We start from the raw sequence: 20,347 nt of genomic DNA, 5'->3' as shown, positions 1-20,347 counted from the left end.
TCTGGGTAGCACTGACTTTGCGAGGTAGGACAGGCGTAGAGGTGGTACACCTTTGTTGGTTCGCGATGAGGATCTGGGAGCTTGTTCTGGGATCTGGTCTGGCTCTGCAGCATCTTCCAGTCCAGTCATCTCATCATTCTCATCTGCGTCTGTGCCTCTCTCAGCCTCATCATCACTATCTGCAATCTCTGCCTCTTCCTCTTGTTTAAGGCTTGGGTCAGGTTGTGCAGATATCTGTGATGTCACTGGTATTTCGCATGTGGGTACTGGCATATCTATAAGAGATTGGACGTGGTGTTCTTGCTCTTCTGAGAAATCTAGCACAGTCCCTCTTTTGTCAGCTCTGCTTCGTTCATCGAAGCAGACGTGTCTTGTGCTGACTTCACCTGTCTTTAGGTTCATAACTCTGTAGCCTTTGCTACCAAGAGCATATCCTATCAAAATAGTCTGTTCTGTTCTGGCATCTAGCTTCTGCCTCTTTTGTTTTGCTATGTAGGCAAAAGCAATGCTTCCAAACACTCTGATATGTGCCAGGTTTGGAATCCTGCCATCCCACAACTGGAATGGGGTGTGTGTGGTGCCCTTGGTTGGCAATCTGTTCTGGATATACGTTGCAGCCACTATCGCGTCACCCCACAGCCTTTTGGGTAGATCAGCGTCAGCAAGCATGCATTTTGTCATTTCCAGAAGAGATCTAAGTCTCCTTTCAGAAATCCCATTCTGCTGTGGAGTATGACTGACAGTCCTCCTGTGCAAAATGCCTTGTTCCTCCAGGAAATTTTGTGTTTGGTGCGATATAAACTCACCACCGTTGTCACTTTGTAGAGCTTTCGGCTTCCTTTCAAACTTTGTGCTCACCATGCAGATGTATTTCTTCAGCATCTCATGCGTTTGGCTCTTGTCTTTCAATAAGTAAGTCACACAGTACCTTGAAAAATCATCCACAAAAATTAGAACATATCTATTCTGCCCAAGTGAGGGTACATTAAATGGTCCACAGAGGTCACTGTGTATGAGATCTAGCACCTTGGTGCTTCTCTTTTCAGTCCTTGGTGGAAATGAGAGCCTAACACCCTTTTCATCAATGCAATTTACACACCTGCTTGCTTTATCATGGTTCTGTTGGTTTACCTTGATACCTGTGGCAAGGTTCTGCTTTTGCAGCTGTAGGATCGCCTTTGGATCACGATGTCCCAGTCGCCTGTGCCAAAGTTCTAGGCTGGTCTCTTCCTTGTCCACCATGGCTGTGTTTGCTTGTTCAGCTGTAAGACTCAGTTCATAAACACCATCATTTTCATAAGCTAGTGCAAGCAATTCATCATCTTTGGTCACTGTACACTTTCCATCCTGGAAACGTATTGCAAATCCTTTCTTGTCTAAAGCTGAGATGCTCAGCATATTGCAATTTAAGTCTGGGACATATAAAACATGATCTGCCACATTTACTATGGTTTGATCGGATACCTTGCACCTAAGAGCAATGGATCCAGATCCATTAATGTTCATATATTGACCATTGGCAGTCTGGATTCTTCCTTCAGTATCACTGTTTATTTCATCAAATAAATCTTCATTATAACAACTGTGGTTTGTACATCCACTGTCTAATATCCAATCGTTTGATTTTTGTTTGTAATTATTAGCCGCAAGACTTTTGTGCGTTAAAAGGAAATTTCTTCCTTTGGTTTCTTTGGATTCCTCTCTGCCAGGTCCCTGCTTATCCTTATATGAAGCATGCTGCCTTTGTTCTCTTTGTTTAAAATTGGGAGAGCTGCCATTGGCTGTTGAACTTTGGGGCGAGTCACAGTCCCTGGCCAGGTGGCCACGCCTCCCACATGAAAAACAGCATTGTGATTGGCTCTTGGGAGGGGCTTTTCCCTTCCCTTTATCCCTGCTAGCCAGGTAATTTGATCCATTATCATTCAAGTCTCTCTGAATCAAACATTCTTCTCTGAGTTTCGCAAGAGCTTGTTCAAAAAGAATCTCAGGATCATGGTTTAGAAGAGAAATGAAAGGATCAAATCTCTTTCCAAGGGATCCCAAAAGAAAACCCAACTTCTGTTGATGGTTAAAATCAAGCCCAGCCAATTTCAATTTGTTAAAAATAAGCAACAAGGAAGTGATATGTTTTTCACAATTTTCCTTTGTGTGCAGTTTTAAATTCACTATCTCTTTAATCAACATGGTTTGGCATCTAAAGCTTTGAAATCCAAAAGCTGTTTGAAGTTTGTCTAGCATCTCTTTGGCACTTTTACAGTCATTTAAATAAACAAGTTGTTCATCCTTCAGAGAATCATATATTATAGCTTTTGCAAGAGAATCTTTGTCCTGCCAAGCGCTAGCTTCTTGGTCATTCCCTTCTGGTTTAGGATCTTGAATACAGCAAATGACTTTCTCTGCTGCTAAAATAATCATGATTCTACTCTTCCACTGGTCAAAAATAATAGCATAGTTCAGGCATTCCTCTTGAAAAACCTCTATTGCTTTGCTGATACATTCTTCCTGGTCTGAGAAGAGCTTTTTTGTTATGCTAAACAACTCAAGGAAGTATCAGCAGCAAAAATAGTCTCTTTTAAAGTTGGTGCCTGATAAAGAGCAAAGGGGGAAAACAAAACACACAAAAAATGCTTAAAATAAAACCCAAAAAATCTGGTTTAATTCTCAACTATTTCTGGGCGACATAACCTGTTCGGTATTATAAAAATACACACACAGAAATAGGAATTAATTTGGTTGGTCCTATTTCTTAGCAGAGCTGTAAAAATACAAGCAGCGGAATGAGAATGTAAACCAGCCCACCTTTCTCTATATAAATAACAACAGACACAATCCTTTAGGTAAAAGAAAAAAGAACGTTTACTTACAACCTCATATGTTTAGAAGAACATAGGCTTTAGCTTAGAAGAAAGAAAATACAGGTCTCAGTTCATCTTGGTGTTGGTAATGGATGCTCTTAGAGACAGCATCATGCCATGCGGCCTCTGTCAAAGGTAGGAAGATCAGCAGTGATGGAGAATATTCAAAAATCCCCCAGGACAAAGGAGAAGGAAGTCAGGTAACTAAATCCCACCCATTGGAAGTTACATTATGGTAAACAGGTACATGGGATATTCCCCAAATATCCCTTAAAGTGACCATGCAATATTTGTTTACTCTAACAGTTATCCAGTCCTATCAGTTAATTGCTGCCCAAATGAGACCCACAATGACTCAGAAAAAACAGTTTAAGGCCTTTTGACGTAGAGGCAATAGATGGTTTGACCAGGATTGCAAATGTGCCAAGAGATGTTTAGTGAATTATGCTCGGTTGGCTATTAGGAATCCTGGGGCGTTTGTCCAAGACCGCTTGGTGCGCCTGCGAGCTGCCTACAAATCACTGATAAAAAAGAAAAAAGACATCTATGCAAGATCACAATGGCTTCAATTAGAACTAGCGATTAGGGATTGAAATGAGAGGCTCTTTGGGGACCTAGTGGCTAAAGGAATGCGGGCATACAACCAAGTAGTAGTTGGCCAAATTCCGGCATCGGTCTGGTTTGAGCATTTCAGTAGGCTCTACACGGACGCGATTGCCAGGGACGAACCCGGATTTCCCCTTGAGCTGGATGTCCTCCCGTGGTGGCCTCCAGTCACAGTGGAGCAAATTGGTTCTCTTATTGCTACATTAAAGCTGGGTAAGGCGCCAGGGGAGGATATGCTACTGCCTGAACTCTTTAAAAACTTTCCATCATGGTGGGAGCCCATCCTGGCCAAGCTGTTTACTTTTTGCAATACTACTGGGATATTTCCCGAGGGATGGAAACAGAGTATTGTTATCCCTATCTATAAGCATGGGGAGAAACAAGACCCGAGTAATTATCGACCCATTAGCTTATTGGATATTGGTGCCAAATTATATAGTAAACATTTGCTGATCAAACTAGAAGAATGGGAAGCAACAAATCAGGTCATTTGTCCGGAACAAGTGGGGTTCAGAAAAGGGCAAAGCACCATCGACCACTGCTTCACCCTCTACTATGTAGCCAGACAGAGCATCCAAGGTCCCACAAAACATCTTTATGCTGCTTTTGTAGATTTGGCGGTTGCCTTTGACTCGATAGACAGATCATGAATGTGGGCCAAGCTCGCTAGAACTGATATCGATAAGCGGTTGGTGTTCTTAATTAAGGAACTGTATTCTAACACAAATGCTAGAATTAGAGTAGGCCCATCTGGCTCTCTAACCGATCCAATAGCGGTTGACAAAGGGGTAAAACAAGGCTGCCTTCTACCCCGGCCCTATTCAACCTCTATCTTAATGATATAGTCTCAGAATTAGTGGGACTGACCTTTTTCCCACCTACAGTGGGGAATAGGAAAGTCTCACTGCTTCTATATGCAGACGACATGATCCTGCTATCAATTACTCGCGTCGGTCTGAGGAGACTGCTACTGAGTCTAAATGAATACTGCAAACAGGAACATCTTCAGATCAATTATGCAAAAACGAAGGTAATGGTCTTTGGGAAACGCCACCAGAAATTTAAATGGTCCATTGGGAATTACCCAATTGAACAGTGCCGTACCTTTAAATATTTAGGTATCCAGTTTCAGGATACTGTTTCCTGGAAACAACAGCTCGCCTCCATGAAAACCATAGCATTAAGAACATCTGGAGCGGTCCTTAGATTCTATAGGTCTACTGGTGGTAACCTGGTGGCACCGGCACTGAAAGTCTTCCAGAGTAAGGTCCTGGTGCAGATCCTGTACGGGGCTGCAGTATGGGGCTGGGAGGAGTCTCTTTTAGCCAGTATTGAGACCATCCAAAATAGCTTCCTCAAAAAGCTCTTACGGCTACCCTATGGAACCCCTATGGCATTTCTCCGAGCAGAGACCGGGCTGCCCCCAATCAGTGCGTGCATCCATAACATCCTGCTTACATTCTGGGGAGCGATAATAAACGCTCCATCTAAGATAATTCTGAAAGCCTGCTATATATCAGCTTCGTCTGGCAGAGGATGGCTTAACAAACTCTCGTCTGTGCTCTCCAGATATCACATCTCGGACCAGATTATACACATTCACAGAGTAGAACTAAGTTCTGGGAAGCTATCGTCCGTCACTGTGAGTGGTTGGACAGATTAGTGATTGCCAACTCTAGCTATTTAACTTACCCCAAAAGAGAACCATGAGGTCTGTAAAAAGATGCAGAAAGCAGAAGCCACCAGTGAGAACAATTCGCTCCAAGTTGCCAAAGAGGCTGTGGACTAGGAAGAACAAAATGCCGAAACACGCATGGAATATTTTGAGAAATTACATAGATAGTATCCAGAAAAAGGTTTCTCAGGAAGCACAGCATCTAAATAGTATTTCTCTAGATGTGCAAACCGCTTTGAACGAAGCAATACCAAGAAAATCAAGCAGACGAAATCCTCCCCGCAAGACTCGTTAGAGAAAATATCCTTTCCCTTCTCTATGGCTGGTTTTAAGACAGAAGAGGAAGAGAAGGGAAAAGAACAGACACCAGCCTGAGAGAAATAACAGGCCAGAGTAGGGAACAGGCCAGAAGAAGTCAGACTGTTCAAAAGAGAACCATGAGGTCTGTAAAAAGATGCAGAAAGCAGAAGCCACCAGTGAGAACAATTCACTCCAAGTTGCCAAAGAGGCTGTGGACTAGGAAAAACAAAATGCCGAAACACGCATGGAATATTTTGAGAAATTACATAGATAGTATCCAGAAAAAGGTTTCTCAGGAAGCACAGCATCTAAATAGTATTTCTCTAGATGTGCAAACCGCTTTGAACGAAGCAATACCAAGAAAATCAAGCAGACGAAATCCCCCCCGCAAGACTCGTTAGAGAAAATATCCTTTCCCTTCTCTATGGCTGGTTTTAAGACAGAAGAGGAAGAGAAGGGAAAAGAACAGATACCAGCCTGAGAGAAATAACAGGCCAGAGTAGGGAACAGGCCAGAAGACGACAGACTGTTCAAAAGAGAACCATGAGGTCTGTAAAAAGATACAAAAAGCGAAAACCACCAGTGAGAAGGATTGGCAACAAGTCTTCAAAAGGACTCTGGACTAGGAAGATCTGAATGACCAGAGATGCCTGGGCTATGTTGTTTTCTTATGTGGATGACATCCACAAGAAAGTGTCCTGGGAAGCGGAGCGTCTCCGAATTATTTCTTCAGATGCTGCTATCAGGGGAGGCTGTTTCCACCTGCCTTGCTCCACCCTCCAGCCTTCAAAAGAGAGCTGCCTCTGGAGAAGGACTGTGAGGGAGAGACTCTGCTGCCATCAGGGGAGGCTGCTTCCACCTGCCTTGCCCCACCCTCCAGCCTTCAAAAGGGAGCTGCCTCTGGAGAAGGACTGTGAGGGAGACTCTGCTGCCATCAGGGGAGGCTGCTTCCACCTGCCTTGCCCCACCCTCCAGCCTTCAAAAGGGAGCCATCTCTGGAGAAGGACTGTGAGGGAGAGAGACTCTGCTGCTACCAGGGGAGGCTGTTTCCATCTGCCTGTCCCACCCTCCAGCATTCAAATGCAGCTTTTCTGGAGGACTTTCTGGTTTTGGGTTAGGCTTGGGGGTTAGTTTTAAATATTCTTCTTGTGATTTTAAATTAATTGTTGTTAGGGGGTGGGTCTCTGGTGTGCTTGTGGGATTTTAACGTGTTTTGGGTGGTTTTAAGGGTGGGTTCTGGGTGATTTTGAGGGTGGGTGGCCTGCCTGAGTTGCAGACTCCAGCATCAGCATGTGTAAAACAGGGGGAAGTAATGGGGGGAGGGTGGGAGGCCAAGATATAATGAGGCTGGGAGGCAGATGCTGGTGGGGTGCTAGTGGCAGGCCACGTCAGGTAAGAGGAACTAGGGAGAGATACGTAATATCTATTCCTTGTTCTGGGCCTGCCCAAGACCAAAAGATAGCTGAGGGATGCAGGACTCCCTGTTCTATCCTTCGGTTGCTGCTGTGCAATGCCAGGTCCGTTGCCCAAAAAACATCTCTCATCCATGACATGATATTGGATGAGGGCGCAGACCTGGCATGCATTACGGAAACCTGGCTGGATGAGGCTGCGGCTCCCATTCTTGAGGCCATGTGTCCAGCTGGGTTCCTATATGCGCAGCAGCCGAGGGTTGGAAGTCAGGGAGGAGGAGTGGCTGTCATCTATCGGGGGTCCCTGGTTCTCACCAGACCTCCTTTTCATGAGACCAAGGTTGCTGATTGCATGTACTGGAGGTTGGGCCCAAAGGGCAGCTTAGGGATTCTGCTCGTGTACCGCCCACCCTGCTGCACGACTGACTCCCTGGCTGAGGTGCTGGAGGTGGTCTCGGATGTGCGGGTGCAATCCCCAAACTGCTGGTACTGGGGAATTTCAATGTACACGCTAAGGCCATCCTCACAGGGGCACCTCGGGATTTCATGGAAACCATGGCTTCCTGGGAGCTGCACCTTATTCCCATGGGGCCCACCTTGACCTTGTATTTGACCTTGTATTTGTCTTGGGAGAGGAGGGGAGTGATCTGAAAATGGGGGCTACATCTCTTACCCCCTTGTCATGGTCAGACCACTACTTGGTGAGAGTAGACCTTTCGATACCACACACCCTCTGTGGGGGTAAAGGACCCATTAGGATGGTCCGCCCCAGGCGCTTGATGGATCCTGATGGATTCCTGAATGCACTTGGGGACTTTATGGAGCCTGCAGATGGGCACTCGGTCGAGACGCTAGTGGAGGAGTGGAATAAGGCGATCACCAGGGCATTAGACCGAGTGGCTCTGAAACGCCCTCTCCCCTTGAATAGAGCTCAGACGGCACCATGGTATACTCCACGCTTGCGAACTCTGAGGCGGGAGGTGAGACGGCTAGAGCGCCGGTGGCAGAAATCTTGCTCTGATGACGATCGGACACGGGTTAGAGCAGCTGCAGCAGCCTACCATGTGGCGATAAGGGCAGCAAAAAAGGATTTTTATGCTGCCTCTATTGTGTCTGCAGAGTGCTGTCCCAGGAGGCTGTTCCAAGTGGTTCGAAGCCTGGTCGGTCCAGTTGCTTCGGAACCTGTGGAACATTCTAAGATCTCCTGTGATGAGTTTGCAAAGCACTTTGCAGATAAAATAGATCGTCTAAAGAGTGCGATTCCGCACGCTATGGATACAGTGAGCGAGCCAGAGTCGGCCAGTGGTTTTCCGGTGGTATGGATTGGTTCCAGCTTCTTCCTTCTGATGAAGTGGATAAGGTGCTTTCAACCTTAAGGCCAACCACCTGCTTACTCGACCCTTGCCCGTTGTGGCTCATTATGAGCTGCAAGAACAGATTGGGTGAGGGGATCAAGGGGGTGGTAAATGCATCCTTGGAAGAGGGCATAATGCCATCAGCCCTCAAACAGGCAGTAATAAAACCAATTTTAAAGAAGCCCTCCTTGGATCCCCAAGATTTGAACAACTTTCACCAAATCTCAAACTTACCATTCTTGGGCAAGGCGGTAGAGCGGGTGGTGGCGAAGCAGTTGCAAGCACATTTGGAGAAAGCGGATTATCTGGATCCATTTCAGTCAGGCTTCAGGCCTGGATATGGGACTGAAACAGCCTTGGTCGCCTTGCTGGAAGATATGAGGAGAGCGTTGGATAGGGGTGAGTGCACCTTCCTCGTTCTCCTGGACCTCTCAGCAGCTTTTGATACCGTTGACCACGGTATCCTTCTGGATCGCCTGGAGGGGTTATGCATAGGGGGCACTGTATTGCAGTGGTTCCATTCCTTCCTCTCTGATAGGCACCAAAGAGTAGCATTGGGGGATGAGGTTTCGGACCCTTGGCCTCTCACTTGTGGGGTGCCACAGGGCTCCATCCTCTCCCCGATGCTATTTAACATCTATATAAAGCCGCTGGGGACTATCATCAGGAGATTTGGGCTGCAGTGTCACCAATATGCGGCTGACACGCAGCTCTATCTCTCATTTAAATCTTCACCGAGGTTGGCTGTAGAAACCCTATCCAAGTGCCTGGAATCGGTGAGTGGCTGGATGGGAAGGAATAAGCTGAAGCTGAACCCTGACAAAACCGAGGTACTGTTCATGGGAGACAAGGGAAGGTTAGGGGATTTGGACCTGGTGCTCAATGGGGTAAAATTGCCCCTAAAAGACCAGGTCTGTAGCCTGGGGGTCATTCTTGACTCCCAACTGTCCATGGAAGCTCAAGTTTCGGCTGTGTGCCGGGCAGCGCTGTATCAACTCCATCTGATACGGAGGCTACGCCCCTACCTTCCCAATCATCTGCTCCCATCGGTGGTACATGCCCTGGTCTCCTCTCGCCTAGACTACTGTAATGCGCTGTACGTGGGGCTACCCTTGAAAATGGTCTGGAAGCTGCAACTGGTACAGAACGCGGCAGCGCGCCTCATTAAAGGCAGCCACAAGCGCAATCATATCACTCCAGTGCTAAAAGAGCTGCACTGGTTACCAGTTGCTTACCGGGCCCAATTCAAGGTGTTGGTTTTGACCTTTAAAACCCTATACGGTTTCGGCCCACTCTATCTAAAGGAGCGCCTCCAGCATCATCAGTCATTCCGCCCAACAAGATCAACCTCAAAAGACCTTCTGTCGATCCCATCAGTCAAAACAGCCAAACTGGTGAGGACTAGAGAGAGGGCTTTTTCAATTGTGGCCCCCACCCTGTGGAACTCCCTCCCAAATGATCTCCGCCATGCCCCTTCTATGATGAGTTTCCGCTGGGCCTTGAAGACCTGGCTCTTCAGGCAGGCTTTTGGGGTGGGCTAGATTTTATCTTCATTGTTTTTTCAATGTCTAGGTATTATATGCCTATGTTGTACGTTGCCCAGAGTGGCTGGACAGCCAGCCAGATGGGCGACTAATAAATTCTATAAATAAATAAATAAAATGCTTTGAGGCAAGTTATGCCAAGGAAATACACCAGGGGTGTGTGTGTGTGTGTGTGTGTGTGTAATGGTTTCATGGAATCGTACCACCCCTGACTTTGATTCTCCAAATCATTTCACTGATACTTCTTGAGAGTAAGTCCTATTGAAATGGGGCTTACTTCTGATTAGATCTGCACAGGACTGCATTAGTACTTTGATATCTCCCCTCCCAGTCATTACACTTGCATTACATTTCTTGACTATAATGAGCTGGAGGAGCAATCTGCTGGCTTTGTAAAAGCGTTTTCTTTGTAAATATTCACTGCTGTTTACTATAGTGGTGGCCCCCAGTGAGCGGTGAAGGAGGAGGCCATTTTGATTTTTTCTAAATTGAAAAAGCATATCAGAATACAGATATGTGGGGAAACAAAATAGTGGCCACTCCAATTCTCTTTTATCCCACAAAAGAATTCCAACTCACCCCACAAAGCGGCTAATTTTGATGTGAGTGAATGGCTGTCAGTTGATCCAGCCTATCTCTGTTTCTGCTTTATAAAATCATGAAGGATGATAAGCCATCACTGATAAGACGTAATTCACACATTATTTCTGATCATGAAAACAGCAAATTGATAACATGGTTGTATGAAACAGCTTTCAAATTTATTTCTCATGGACTGAGGGTTCTTAATGTGAATTCTGTGAAAATGAAAAGATTCTACTAAGGACCAACAGGCTTCATGTTACCATATACTGAACGTTCTGTTTTTTGTTATTCCTGTATGCAAATAAAAACTAGGAACAATGCAACTGAAGACTGTAATTGGAATCTTCAGTCAACAACAAACTGGGGAACTTTTTTGGCTTGGTGGGTAGGATCCTTATTGCACTCCACCTCCATGGGTTAACTTTGACAAGTGGGTGGGATAACTCACATGTCAACATTATGATGTCACATAATTGACAGGTGAGTTGCCCTGGCCACCTGTCAAAGTCTGTTGCACAGAGCTTCATGAGCACCCAACAGCCACATGGTTATTAGGCACATAGGAGCAGCATGGAGCTGATTCCATTGAAACTACTGCTAGCAGCGGATTCAGTGGAAATTGCTTGTTGTTACTGGAGCAAGGCTTGCTCACCACACCAATCAGGTGGCCTTCCTCAGCAAAGGAACAATTGGGAGCTCACTTTGAACTCCAGATTGTTCCTTTGTAGCCACATTAGTACATGCCCTACACCTGATGTCACATATGTTGGAGGAAGAATGTTGGAAATGCTTTTTAATATATATATTTTTAAACAGTATGTTTTTAAACCCTTTTTAAATATGTTTTTAAAGTTGTTTTGTTTTGGTGTATTTAAAGGTCTGTTTTTATGATGTTTTGATGTTTTTTAGCGCTTTTGTTTGCCACCCTGCTGGAAGGAAGGGTGGGATATAAATAAAATAATAAATAAATAAAATAAATAAATGTGTAACGTCAGGCTAAACGGAGACGCCCGACAAGCTAAATTTGGCCTGTGGGCCAGAGGTTTCCCACCCAACTTACAGCATATTATAGGCATACACACATTGCTATACAGGTAAGAAAACAATAGTTTGTGGCTGGGCTATATATAAATAATCGCTTCTTAAGGACAAAGCAATCTGAAAACTGGAGTCCAGCAAACATGCAAGTGACATTTCTTCCCATAAAATATATGGCCTAAATCAGCACTGAACTGTTTCAGATCAAGTTACTGAGTTGCTTCCTAACTGATGCAGCTTTCCATGACGAACTGTATGGGTGGATTCAAGAAAGATTCCCCAAGCAGGTTATTTGATTCCCAGGAATTTCACATTTTACATGAACACCCAGTTTTGATACTACACTTTTATCATGTATGCTTCTATAGTAATCACTCCAAAAACATTTCTAGAGAAGACCATAATTAGTAAGTCCTATAATTCTGAGGAATTGATTCCCGATTTTGAGCCATAGAGGTTAGTCCTGGTTCCTGGGCATTAGTTTCAGCTCAAAGGGAAACTGACACATGTTCCAGTTTACCAGGAAATACTTATTTTGATTTAATGCTAAAAGCAGATCGTATGTGTGAACCTGATCTGTTAAACGTGCATCAAGAAACAGGTTAAACCCTACACCAATGATGGGAAGCTGTGGCATTGTAGATATTGCTGGAGTCTAGACTACAACTTCCATGATGTGTGCCCATTGATCATGCTGCCTGGGACTAATGAGAGTTGGAATCCAACAGCATCTCGAGAGTCACATGTTCTCCATTCCTGCCCCACACCATTTAGCAAGTGCACTGTTTCCTATGCCACATAGTTTCTCATCAATCCATAGAATATCCATGGCTCTGTCCACACATGGAATCCTTGAACAACTACTAGAGCCCCAGGGTTTACTGACGATCCTGTTCTAGGTCCCCCTTTAGTTTTATTTTTCTGTCCCAGCACTCCGAGCATTACCAACTGGTTGGGTCTGGTCACCATTTTAATTTCACACAATGCTCCTGGTGTACTGTCTCTCTGGGGCACTGTGGGAAATTTACACAGTGACTAGGCCCAGCTGTCCAAGTGCTGCTTGGAGGTTTGCCCTAAGTGCATGTTGACTCCAGGTAAGTCTACTAGGGTGAACTAACAAAGGAAGAGTGTCCCACCAACGAGTGTTTTAGAAAATAATGACAAAATGGTGGCTGACATGATATATCAGAAAACTGCCATTACTTCTCAAAACACCCTCAGCCTTTTAATGCCATTAAAGTTTAATTTTGCTTCATATTTCTTTAAGACGGAATGTGTTTCATAGAAACTGACTCAGGAAAAAAAGTTAAATACAGCTTCTGTTTTGAAGAGGTGCAATTTGACCATGTTTTGTTCAACTCACTGACCAGAGTGGTTTGGCTTTATTTTATTATTATTTTTTATAACCACACCTTTTGAACAGATTATAGTTCTCCTTTCTCTCAGAAGCAAAAGGTGTCGAGACTTCTGAAATAGATAATTAATCTCTATTGCTATCTATAGTTTCATAGTTAACACTGTCTTGGTTGAAGTGTAAAAACACATTCACACTTTAGAAAATGGGTGATTAACTAATCAAATGACAATATGAATGGTAGACAAACACAGAAATGAGTGCAAGCAGGAGCTATTTATGAACAGCCACATTTTGTGCAATGGGAAACATATTATTTGATGTTTAGAAACTGCACTTTTCAGGCATCACCAGCAGTTCCCAAAACTTTTTTTGTCTGTTAGTCTTTGGACATGTGCTGAGAAACTCATTCTGGCCCAATTTAGGCCTAATTTGGAAACTCTTCTGTCACATTCCCTAAAAGTTATTCCATTTTAACAAACTGCTACAATTCTCACAGTGCAATCCTATGCACAATTACTCACAATTCAATGGGGTTTGTTTCCTACGAAATGTTTTTTAGGATTGCAGCTGTAAGAAATAGGAGAAGGGACTCTTTACAGAGGGGTCATTGTGACCTAACTAGTTTGTGTGAATGCTACAGGGGAAAACCCACCCAGGCCCTCCCACTAAGAAAGGCTGTTTGACACACTAAAAGGAATTCTCGCGGAGCCCAAAGCTCCAGCACAGCTCCTTAAAAAGGGCACTGGGGCACCTCCTTCTAAACCCCCGAAATGCATGAGGCGATCCTCATAGCTGTTGCCTTAGTGTAACTCAACAAGAGCGCCCATCAAATCAACATATTTAATCCTTTCCAGACCCATGAAAAGTATATGTACGAAAATACGGTTATCAGGTTAATATCTTTTTTTTTTAACTGATAAATTTGGTGGTAAGTCCCAATTCATTGCTTATGTTGGTCAAAGGAACTATCTTCTTCATATGAGTTGTCCGCCACCCCCCGGTACTGAATGCATGAATTACAGGATTTGTATGTACGTAATAAAAGTACGGATGCTTGTTTACCTGTGTGTGTGTGTGCACGCGCGTATATAATATATACAGTTCCCCACAGCAGAGATTCATTGGCCCATCTCCCCATTTTTCCTACTCAAGGGACCTTCTGGCGACATTTCCAAAGGAAAACGTCACTATGCTTTATTCTCTGAGACTCCTCCCATTAGAAGCCCGCACAGATAAGGCCAGAGCTATCTTGCATTCACCAGTTATTCTTGTTACTCCCGCCCCATCTCCACCCACAGTTAGCCTTCAACACACATGCGCTCTCGCAATGTTAATATTGCTTCCCCTCCTTTTAATTTACTATTCTCCCTCCTCGCCCCCTCTCTTTAACACATGCTCCGTAGTACCGCTTTACGACAAGAGTGTTCGGCCCGTGACGTATAGGTTGTGCGCTAGAGCTTGAAATTTGGCAGCGTGCGCCTGCACCAAGTATTTTGACCTAAGGTTAAGGGACTGTGACTACGACTATGTTTTTGTTGCCGCCACCACTTCAGTAGCAGCAGTGCTTTTTTTAAAAAAAAAAAGAGAGAGAGAGAGAGAGAGAAGAAAGCTGTAGATGGAGCCTGCCCGTGGCGAAGCAGGTAGACGTGGTTGCTAGCTCTCCTGTTAATGTGCCTGGGTCATAGTGGTGCAGGGGGTGTCAATAGCAGAGGCGAAAACTAAAAATACTATACTAAAAATAGAACCATTATAAACATCACAGAAACATATATTTGCTAAAACTCTACGAAAGGAAGATCACTCTAAAAGAAGGGGCCACTGCTAACATACAAATAAAATGTACAAGTGAATCCTAAGAAACAATGTGAAATAGCAACGAAGATGCTAAAAGCAGTACCCAAGTACTGTGGCTATTTCACTAGCCCCTCTTAGTATTGGCACAATTTTTTTTTTATCATTAATTTTTATTCAAATTTTCAAAGACGAAAAAACAAAACAAAACAAAAACAATTAAACAATAAAATAAAATGTCGACTTCCGATTTGTCGCAGATCAAGTTATAGGTCTAGAATATATAACAATCCTGTCTCTAAAATTATATTATAAAATCACTTTCCTCCAGTAATTATCTTAATTAATCATCAAATCTCATAAACATTATTTTATTCTTTCCACAAAAAGTCAAAGAGAGGTTTCAATTTCTTGAAAGATATATCTTTCAATTTTTCTCCAAATAAACATGTCGCTTAATCCATCTAATTCAAATCTGTTAGGCCCAATAATTTCAATAGCCATTCTTCCATTATCTATAGTAACTCCATCTTCCATCTTCAATAATCCTGTTAAGTCCAGTAATTTCAGTAGCCATTCTTCCGTTATCAATATCCCATAATAATCTTGTTGTCATAGCCATAGTCCAAGTAAACATATCAATTAATCCATCTCGTCAAATCTGTTAAGTCCAATAATTTCCATAACCATTCTTCCATTATCAATATTAATTCCATCTTCCATCTTCAATACTCCTGTTAAATCCAGTGGTTTCAGTATCCATTCATCCATTATCAGTATCCCATGATGATCTTGCTGTCATAGCCATAGTCATATAACAAGAGTCTGATGGGAATTTCCCCCATCACAAATACGTCTTTGCCATCAATTCTGAATATGTTGTTGAAATATTGTTGTAAAGTCACATCTCTGTTCTGGGTGCATCTCTGCTCTGTCACATATTTGTAGTTAATTCCATAATTTTTTTCCATGTCAGGCCCCATCACATCATTCCAGTCAAGAATTCTGAATATGTTACTGAAGTATTGCTGCAAAGTCATATCTCTGTTCTTCTTTTTTACAAAATGCACTGGCTCATCTCTTAAGAGTTTCTCCACTGTCACATATCTGTAGCCAACTCCATAGATTTTTTCTATGTCAAACTCCATCACATCATTCCAGTCCAGAAAATTATCCAAGACATTGATAACTTTACCACCAAAATCTTCATTAATTTCTTCAGAGACAACGTTGAATTCCAAACAGTCAACTTTATTTCTAACATCCATAAAATCCAAATCTTTTTCAAATTTCACATTTGTTCCAATCTCCAGGGCTTGTAGCTTCCCTATCCCATCAAACTCCTCTCTCACAGAATCCACTATTTCTTTAAGCTCCTGCGTCATTTTGTTAAGTTCAATTTTCATCTCCTGACTACCCTGTCTCAGGGTTTGTTTCGTTATCTCAATCTCACCCAATATTTTCTGAAACATAATTTCTTCCATGGTCTCATTCACTTTCCTGGTTGTCATTCTTAAAACTACAGAGACAAAAATTATTTCAGCCACAATTGGGTTAATATTTCAGGCTTGCTTGTATCAGTGTAGACAATACAGCCTGCCTTATCTCTATGTGTTCAGGAATACAAAACAAACTTAGTTCCCAACATCAAAAAAATTAGTGGCGTCGTGAACAAGCAGATTCGTCAAAATGAAATAGACCAAAAAGAATTTTTTCCCCCCTCCTCGAAATAGAAATCCCTCTTCCGTTGATATCTTTAGAATGCACCTCCAGGACAGCTTTTTGTGATAAAAACAAAAATAAGCTTTTTCGATTTCTTTCCTCCTTAATTTCGTTAGTGAAAGCGAAAAGCCAAAACTCACCTAAGAGTTCTTCACAGCTGATTCATTGACAAATCTCTTTTTTGCTGCACCAATTTAAGCCAAGTAAAAAAAGAAGATAGAAAGAAGGATGCTTATCTGCCTGTTAGAGTCCGTTTTCTTTAAAGAAAAAATAAACGTGTCGCTATAATCAGCTAGAGCTTGATGAAAGTCTGTCCGGCATTGCAGTTTGAACTTTCATAAATAAATGAAATCCAGTCCTCCCCACAAAAACAGGCTTTGGGGTTGATCTCTACGTTTCTCCCTGCCCGGGAGAAAATCTTTATCAGTCAAAAAGAACGTTGTGACTGATTTTAGAGCTGAAAAAGCTTCTTCTGAGACGAGAGCTCGCTCAGAGGCAGCACAGGCAAAGCAACCCTTCCCGGAAGTCCCAGTATTGGCACAATTTAGAGACATTTGATAACTAGTATAGTGTAGCTGAGCTACAAATCAGGAAGCCTCTGGTTCAAATCTCACCTCTGCCATGAACTCCCTTGGTAAGCCACTTCCTCTAGCGTCAGTGCTTCTGTCACCACAATGTAACATAATAATATTCACTAACAGGCAAAAAACCTTGTGGTTTAAGAACATACCTATAGCACACAGCTATTCTATCAAACTTTAAAAAGCAGGGAAATTGGGCAGCTATAGTGAATGCACCATGGGAGCAGGAGACCTGAACTCCTCTCTGAGATATTGTACTGCCCTACAAATTGGTCAAACTGCAAACACCATTTGGGTTGGTCTTTCACAGTCCAATCCACTTCCTATGTAGCTCGGAAGAATTTGGTAACATGTGCAAAGGGGAGCAGTCAGGATGGGGAGGGGAGGAGAAGGACAGGTTTGATCATTTGCATGTTTATTAAATTCAGTGCAATTTACTCCCATGCAATCATGCTTAGGATAGGTAAAACTGACCGGGGAGGGAGGGAGGGAGGGAGGGAGGGAGGGGGGTGGAGTGGGCAGGGGAGGGAGAGGAGAGGAGAGGAGAGGAGAGGAGAAAAGCAGGTCTGATCATTTGCATGCTTATTTTCAATGGGATTTACTCTTATGCAATCTTGGTTAGGATAGGAAACACTGACCATGGGGGAGGAGGAGGGGGAGTGGGAAGGAGCGTATTGGAGGGGGGCAAAGGAAGGTGGAGGGGAGAGCAGGTTTGATCATTTGCAAGCTTATAGAGTTCAATGGTATTTACTTCCGTGCAATCATGTTTAAGATAGGTAAAACTGACCATGGGGAGGAGGAAGGGGAAGGAGGGGATTGGAAGGGGATGGGGAGTGAGGGGCAAAGGAAGGGGGAGGGAAGGGGAAAGAGGAGGGGATAGGAGGAAAGAGAAGGGAGGGTGGGTTTGATCATTTGCATATTTTTTGAGTTCAGTGGGATTTATTTCTATGCAATCATGTTTGAAAATGAAAATGGACTGCCTTCAAGTCAATCCCCACCTATTGCGACCCTCTGAATAGGGTTTTCATGATAAACGGTATTCTGAGATGATTTCATCATTGCCTTCCTCTGAAGCTAAGAGGCAGTGACTGGCCCAAGGTCACCCAGTCAGCTTCATGGCTGTGTGGGGATTCGAACCAGTCCAACACTGACCCAGGGAAGGGGCAGGGAGTGGGAGGGGAGGAGATTGGGTGGGTGGGCACTGGGCAGAAGGGAAGCCCCTTTCCTTTCCAAAAGGAAAACATTGTAAACAGAATCATTCTTTTTCAGGCTTTCCCACACCTTTATATTCTACAGCAGAAACATGTAGCCTCCCACCCAAATTTAAACCAAAGCTTTCCCTGGCCACATTCACACAAGGCCTTTATTTCACTTTGGACAGTCATGGCTTCTCTCAAAGAATCCTGGGAAGTGTAGTTAGTGAAGGGTGCTGAGAGTTGCTAGGAGATGCTCTGTTCCCCCCACAGACCTTCACTCAGAGTGGCTGACTGTTAACCATTCTCTCAGGGGAATAGTAGTCTCTTAGCACACTTCACAAACTACACTTCCCAGGATTCTTTGAGGGAAGTCATAACTGTCTCACATGAAATCAAAGTCTGCTGTGGGTGTGGCCCTCTGATTAGGCAAGCCCAGCAGCTGTGAGGCTTTTAGAACTCATGACAGTTGGTTCTTACTGAGCATGCTCCACACTATCATTGGGTCCCAGCCAAACTTTATTAAATTAATTAAAAATCAGCCAGACATTTTTTAAACTTTTAAACTGCAGCAGATGAAGGTCAGAGTATGGGGCAACGCCAGTATTAGGATTACAGGTACTCTGTGAACATGGCTGATTTTTAATGAATTTCAACAGATTATAACTCTCAGAGAAAAAAGTCCAAAAGGGCTCTGAGGTTTTTCTCTTTTTACAGTTTGAACTTTCTATTCTCTCTGACTGTTTTGTGTATCGCCAGGAAAATTGACAGGGTTGTTAAGCAAGCGTTTCTGAGTTCAGGACTATGTTATGTAAGGTTTTGTTTTGAAATGAGCTTATGGGAAGCATCAGCATGGCATGGGGTGTATTTTCAATTTAACATTGCGGAATGTGAAAAATCCCCACTGGCTATAGTATAGAGCCACTCTCGTGGCTGTATAACTAGGCTTATTTTATTATGTATTATAAGTATTTTTATACCACCCTTCACTTAATTTCCAGGGTGGTTTCCAAAAAGATTAAGTCAATTAAAGTGTAAATACAAAAAACAAAAAAAACCTAAAACACACAAAAACAGTATAAAACCGTCAGCAGCATTAAAATAGTATCTAAAAAAAGCTTGGGAAAATAAGAAGGCCTTTGCCAGGCATCAAAACGACAGGCAGATGCCAGACAAAACTTTCTGAAAAAGAGCAATCCACAACTGGAGCACCACTAAGAGATATCCAAGCTGTTTTGTAAAGATTGTGTGTGTGTGTACTGCCTTCAAGTCAATTCCGACTTATGGCGACCCTATGAATAGGGTTTTCATGAGGCTGAGAGGCAGTGACTGGCCATCATCCCATCACATTAAATCACACGCCTTAACTTTGGCTTCCATCATCCCACTTATAAAGAAATGTAGAGAGAAAAAGGGAGGGAGGATGAGAGGCCGGATGGTCTGCTGCTGTTTTCGCCTCTTCTATTGACACCCCCTGCATCAATGTAAGTCCTTGCCTAGCTGTAGCTTCTCTGACAGAACACTTGCTTTTTTTAGGCAATCCTAACTCCATTTACCTGGGAATAAGCCCCACTGAACTTAGTGGGATTTACTTCTGCATAGACCTTTTTAAAATTCAAATGTGATTTCTCCAAAGCTTTCCCTCTCCCCCATTTTTTTCTCCCTCATTTCCTCAGACTTAATCACTGCCAGCACACAGAAGCATTGCACTCAATGGGACTTACTTCTGAGTAGACTTTTTAAAAATTGCAGTGAGTCCTTCAAAGCTCCCCCCCCCGTTTTTTGCCTCTCCCCCCCCGTTTTTTGCCTCTCCCCCCCCCCCGTTTTTTGCCTCTTTCCTTCCCTCAAGCTCATTCGTTGCTTCAGGCTGGTCTCCCTTTCCTCTTCCTTGCACTTGCCTCCATTTTAGCTATATTCTTCCTTCCCTCTCCGTGGCTCCAGCAACTGACGTTTTTCTTCAGCACATTTCTGATTGGCTGCTGCTGCTGCTGCTGCTGCCGCTGCTGCTAAAACAAGGCTCAGGCTGTCCCCGGGGAGAAAAACTAATTGCTCACGATCAGCTGCACAGGGGCAGCATGCAGGGAGAATCACCATGTGAGCAGAAGACGTCTTTTTTCAGGATGTCTGTACACGTGGTGATTTTTGAAATCACCACGTGTAGACTCTTTCTCACAAGCAGCTGTACCCAGGTACAGGGGGCTTCTACCTGGATACAGAGTAATGTGTGAATACCTCTAGTGTTAACTATGAAACTATAGATAGCAATAAAGATTAATTATCTATTTCAGAAGCCTTGACACCTTTTGCTTCTGAGAGAAAGGAGAATTATAATC

General features: G+C 43.5%; 1 protein-coding gene across 1 annotated transcript; it reads right to left on the bottom strand.

Moving 5' to 3' along the window:
* Positions 1-14,798: 14,798 nt before the first annotated feature.
* LOC133365124 (uncharacterized) lies at positions 14,799-16,903 on the bottom strand. Its single transcript, XM_061586558.1, has 2 exons — positions 16,855-16,903; positions 14,799-16,037 (listed from the first exon to the last, which is right to left on the bottom strand). Exon 2 carries the CDS (start codon positions 16,027-16,029, stop codon positions 15,292-15,294), a length of 738 nt encoding a protein of 245 aa, XP_061442542.1. The 5' UTR covers positions 16,030-16,037; positions 16,855-16,903; the 3' UTR covers positions 14,799-15,291.
* Positions 16,904-20,347: the final 3,444 nt, after the last annotated feature.

The sequence above is a fragment of the Rhineura floridana genome, chromosome 10, assembly GCF_030035675.1.
Source record: "Rhineura floridana isolate rRhiFlo1 chromosome 10, rRhiFlo1.hap2, whole genome shotgun sequence".
Lineage (NCBI taxonomy): Eukaryota > Metazoa > Chordata > Lepidosauria > Squamata > Rhineuridae > Rhineura > Rhineura floridana.
Note: the sequence above shows the minus strand (reverse complement) of the source record. Positions and strands in the feature narration are given on the sequence as shown.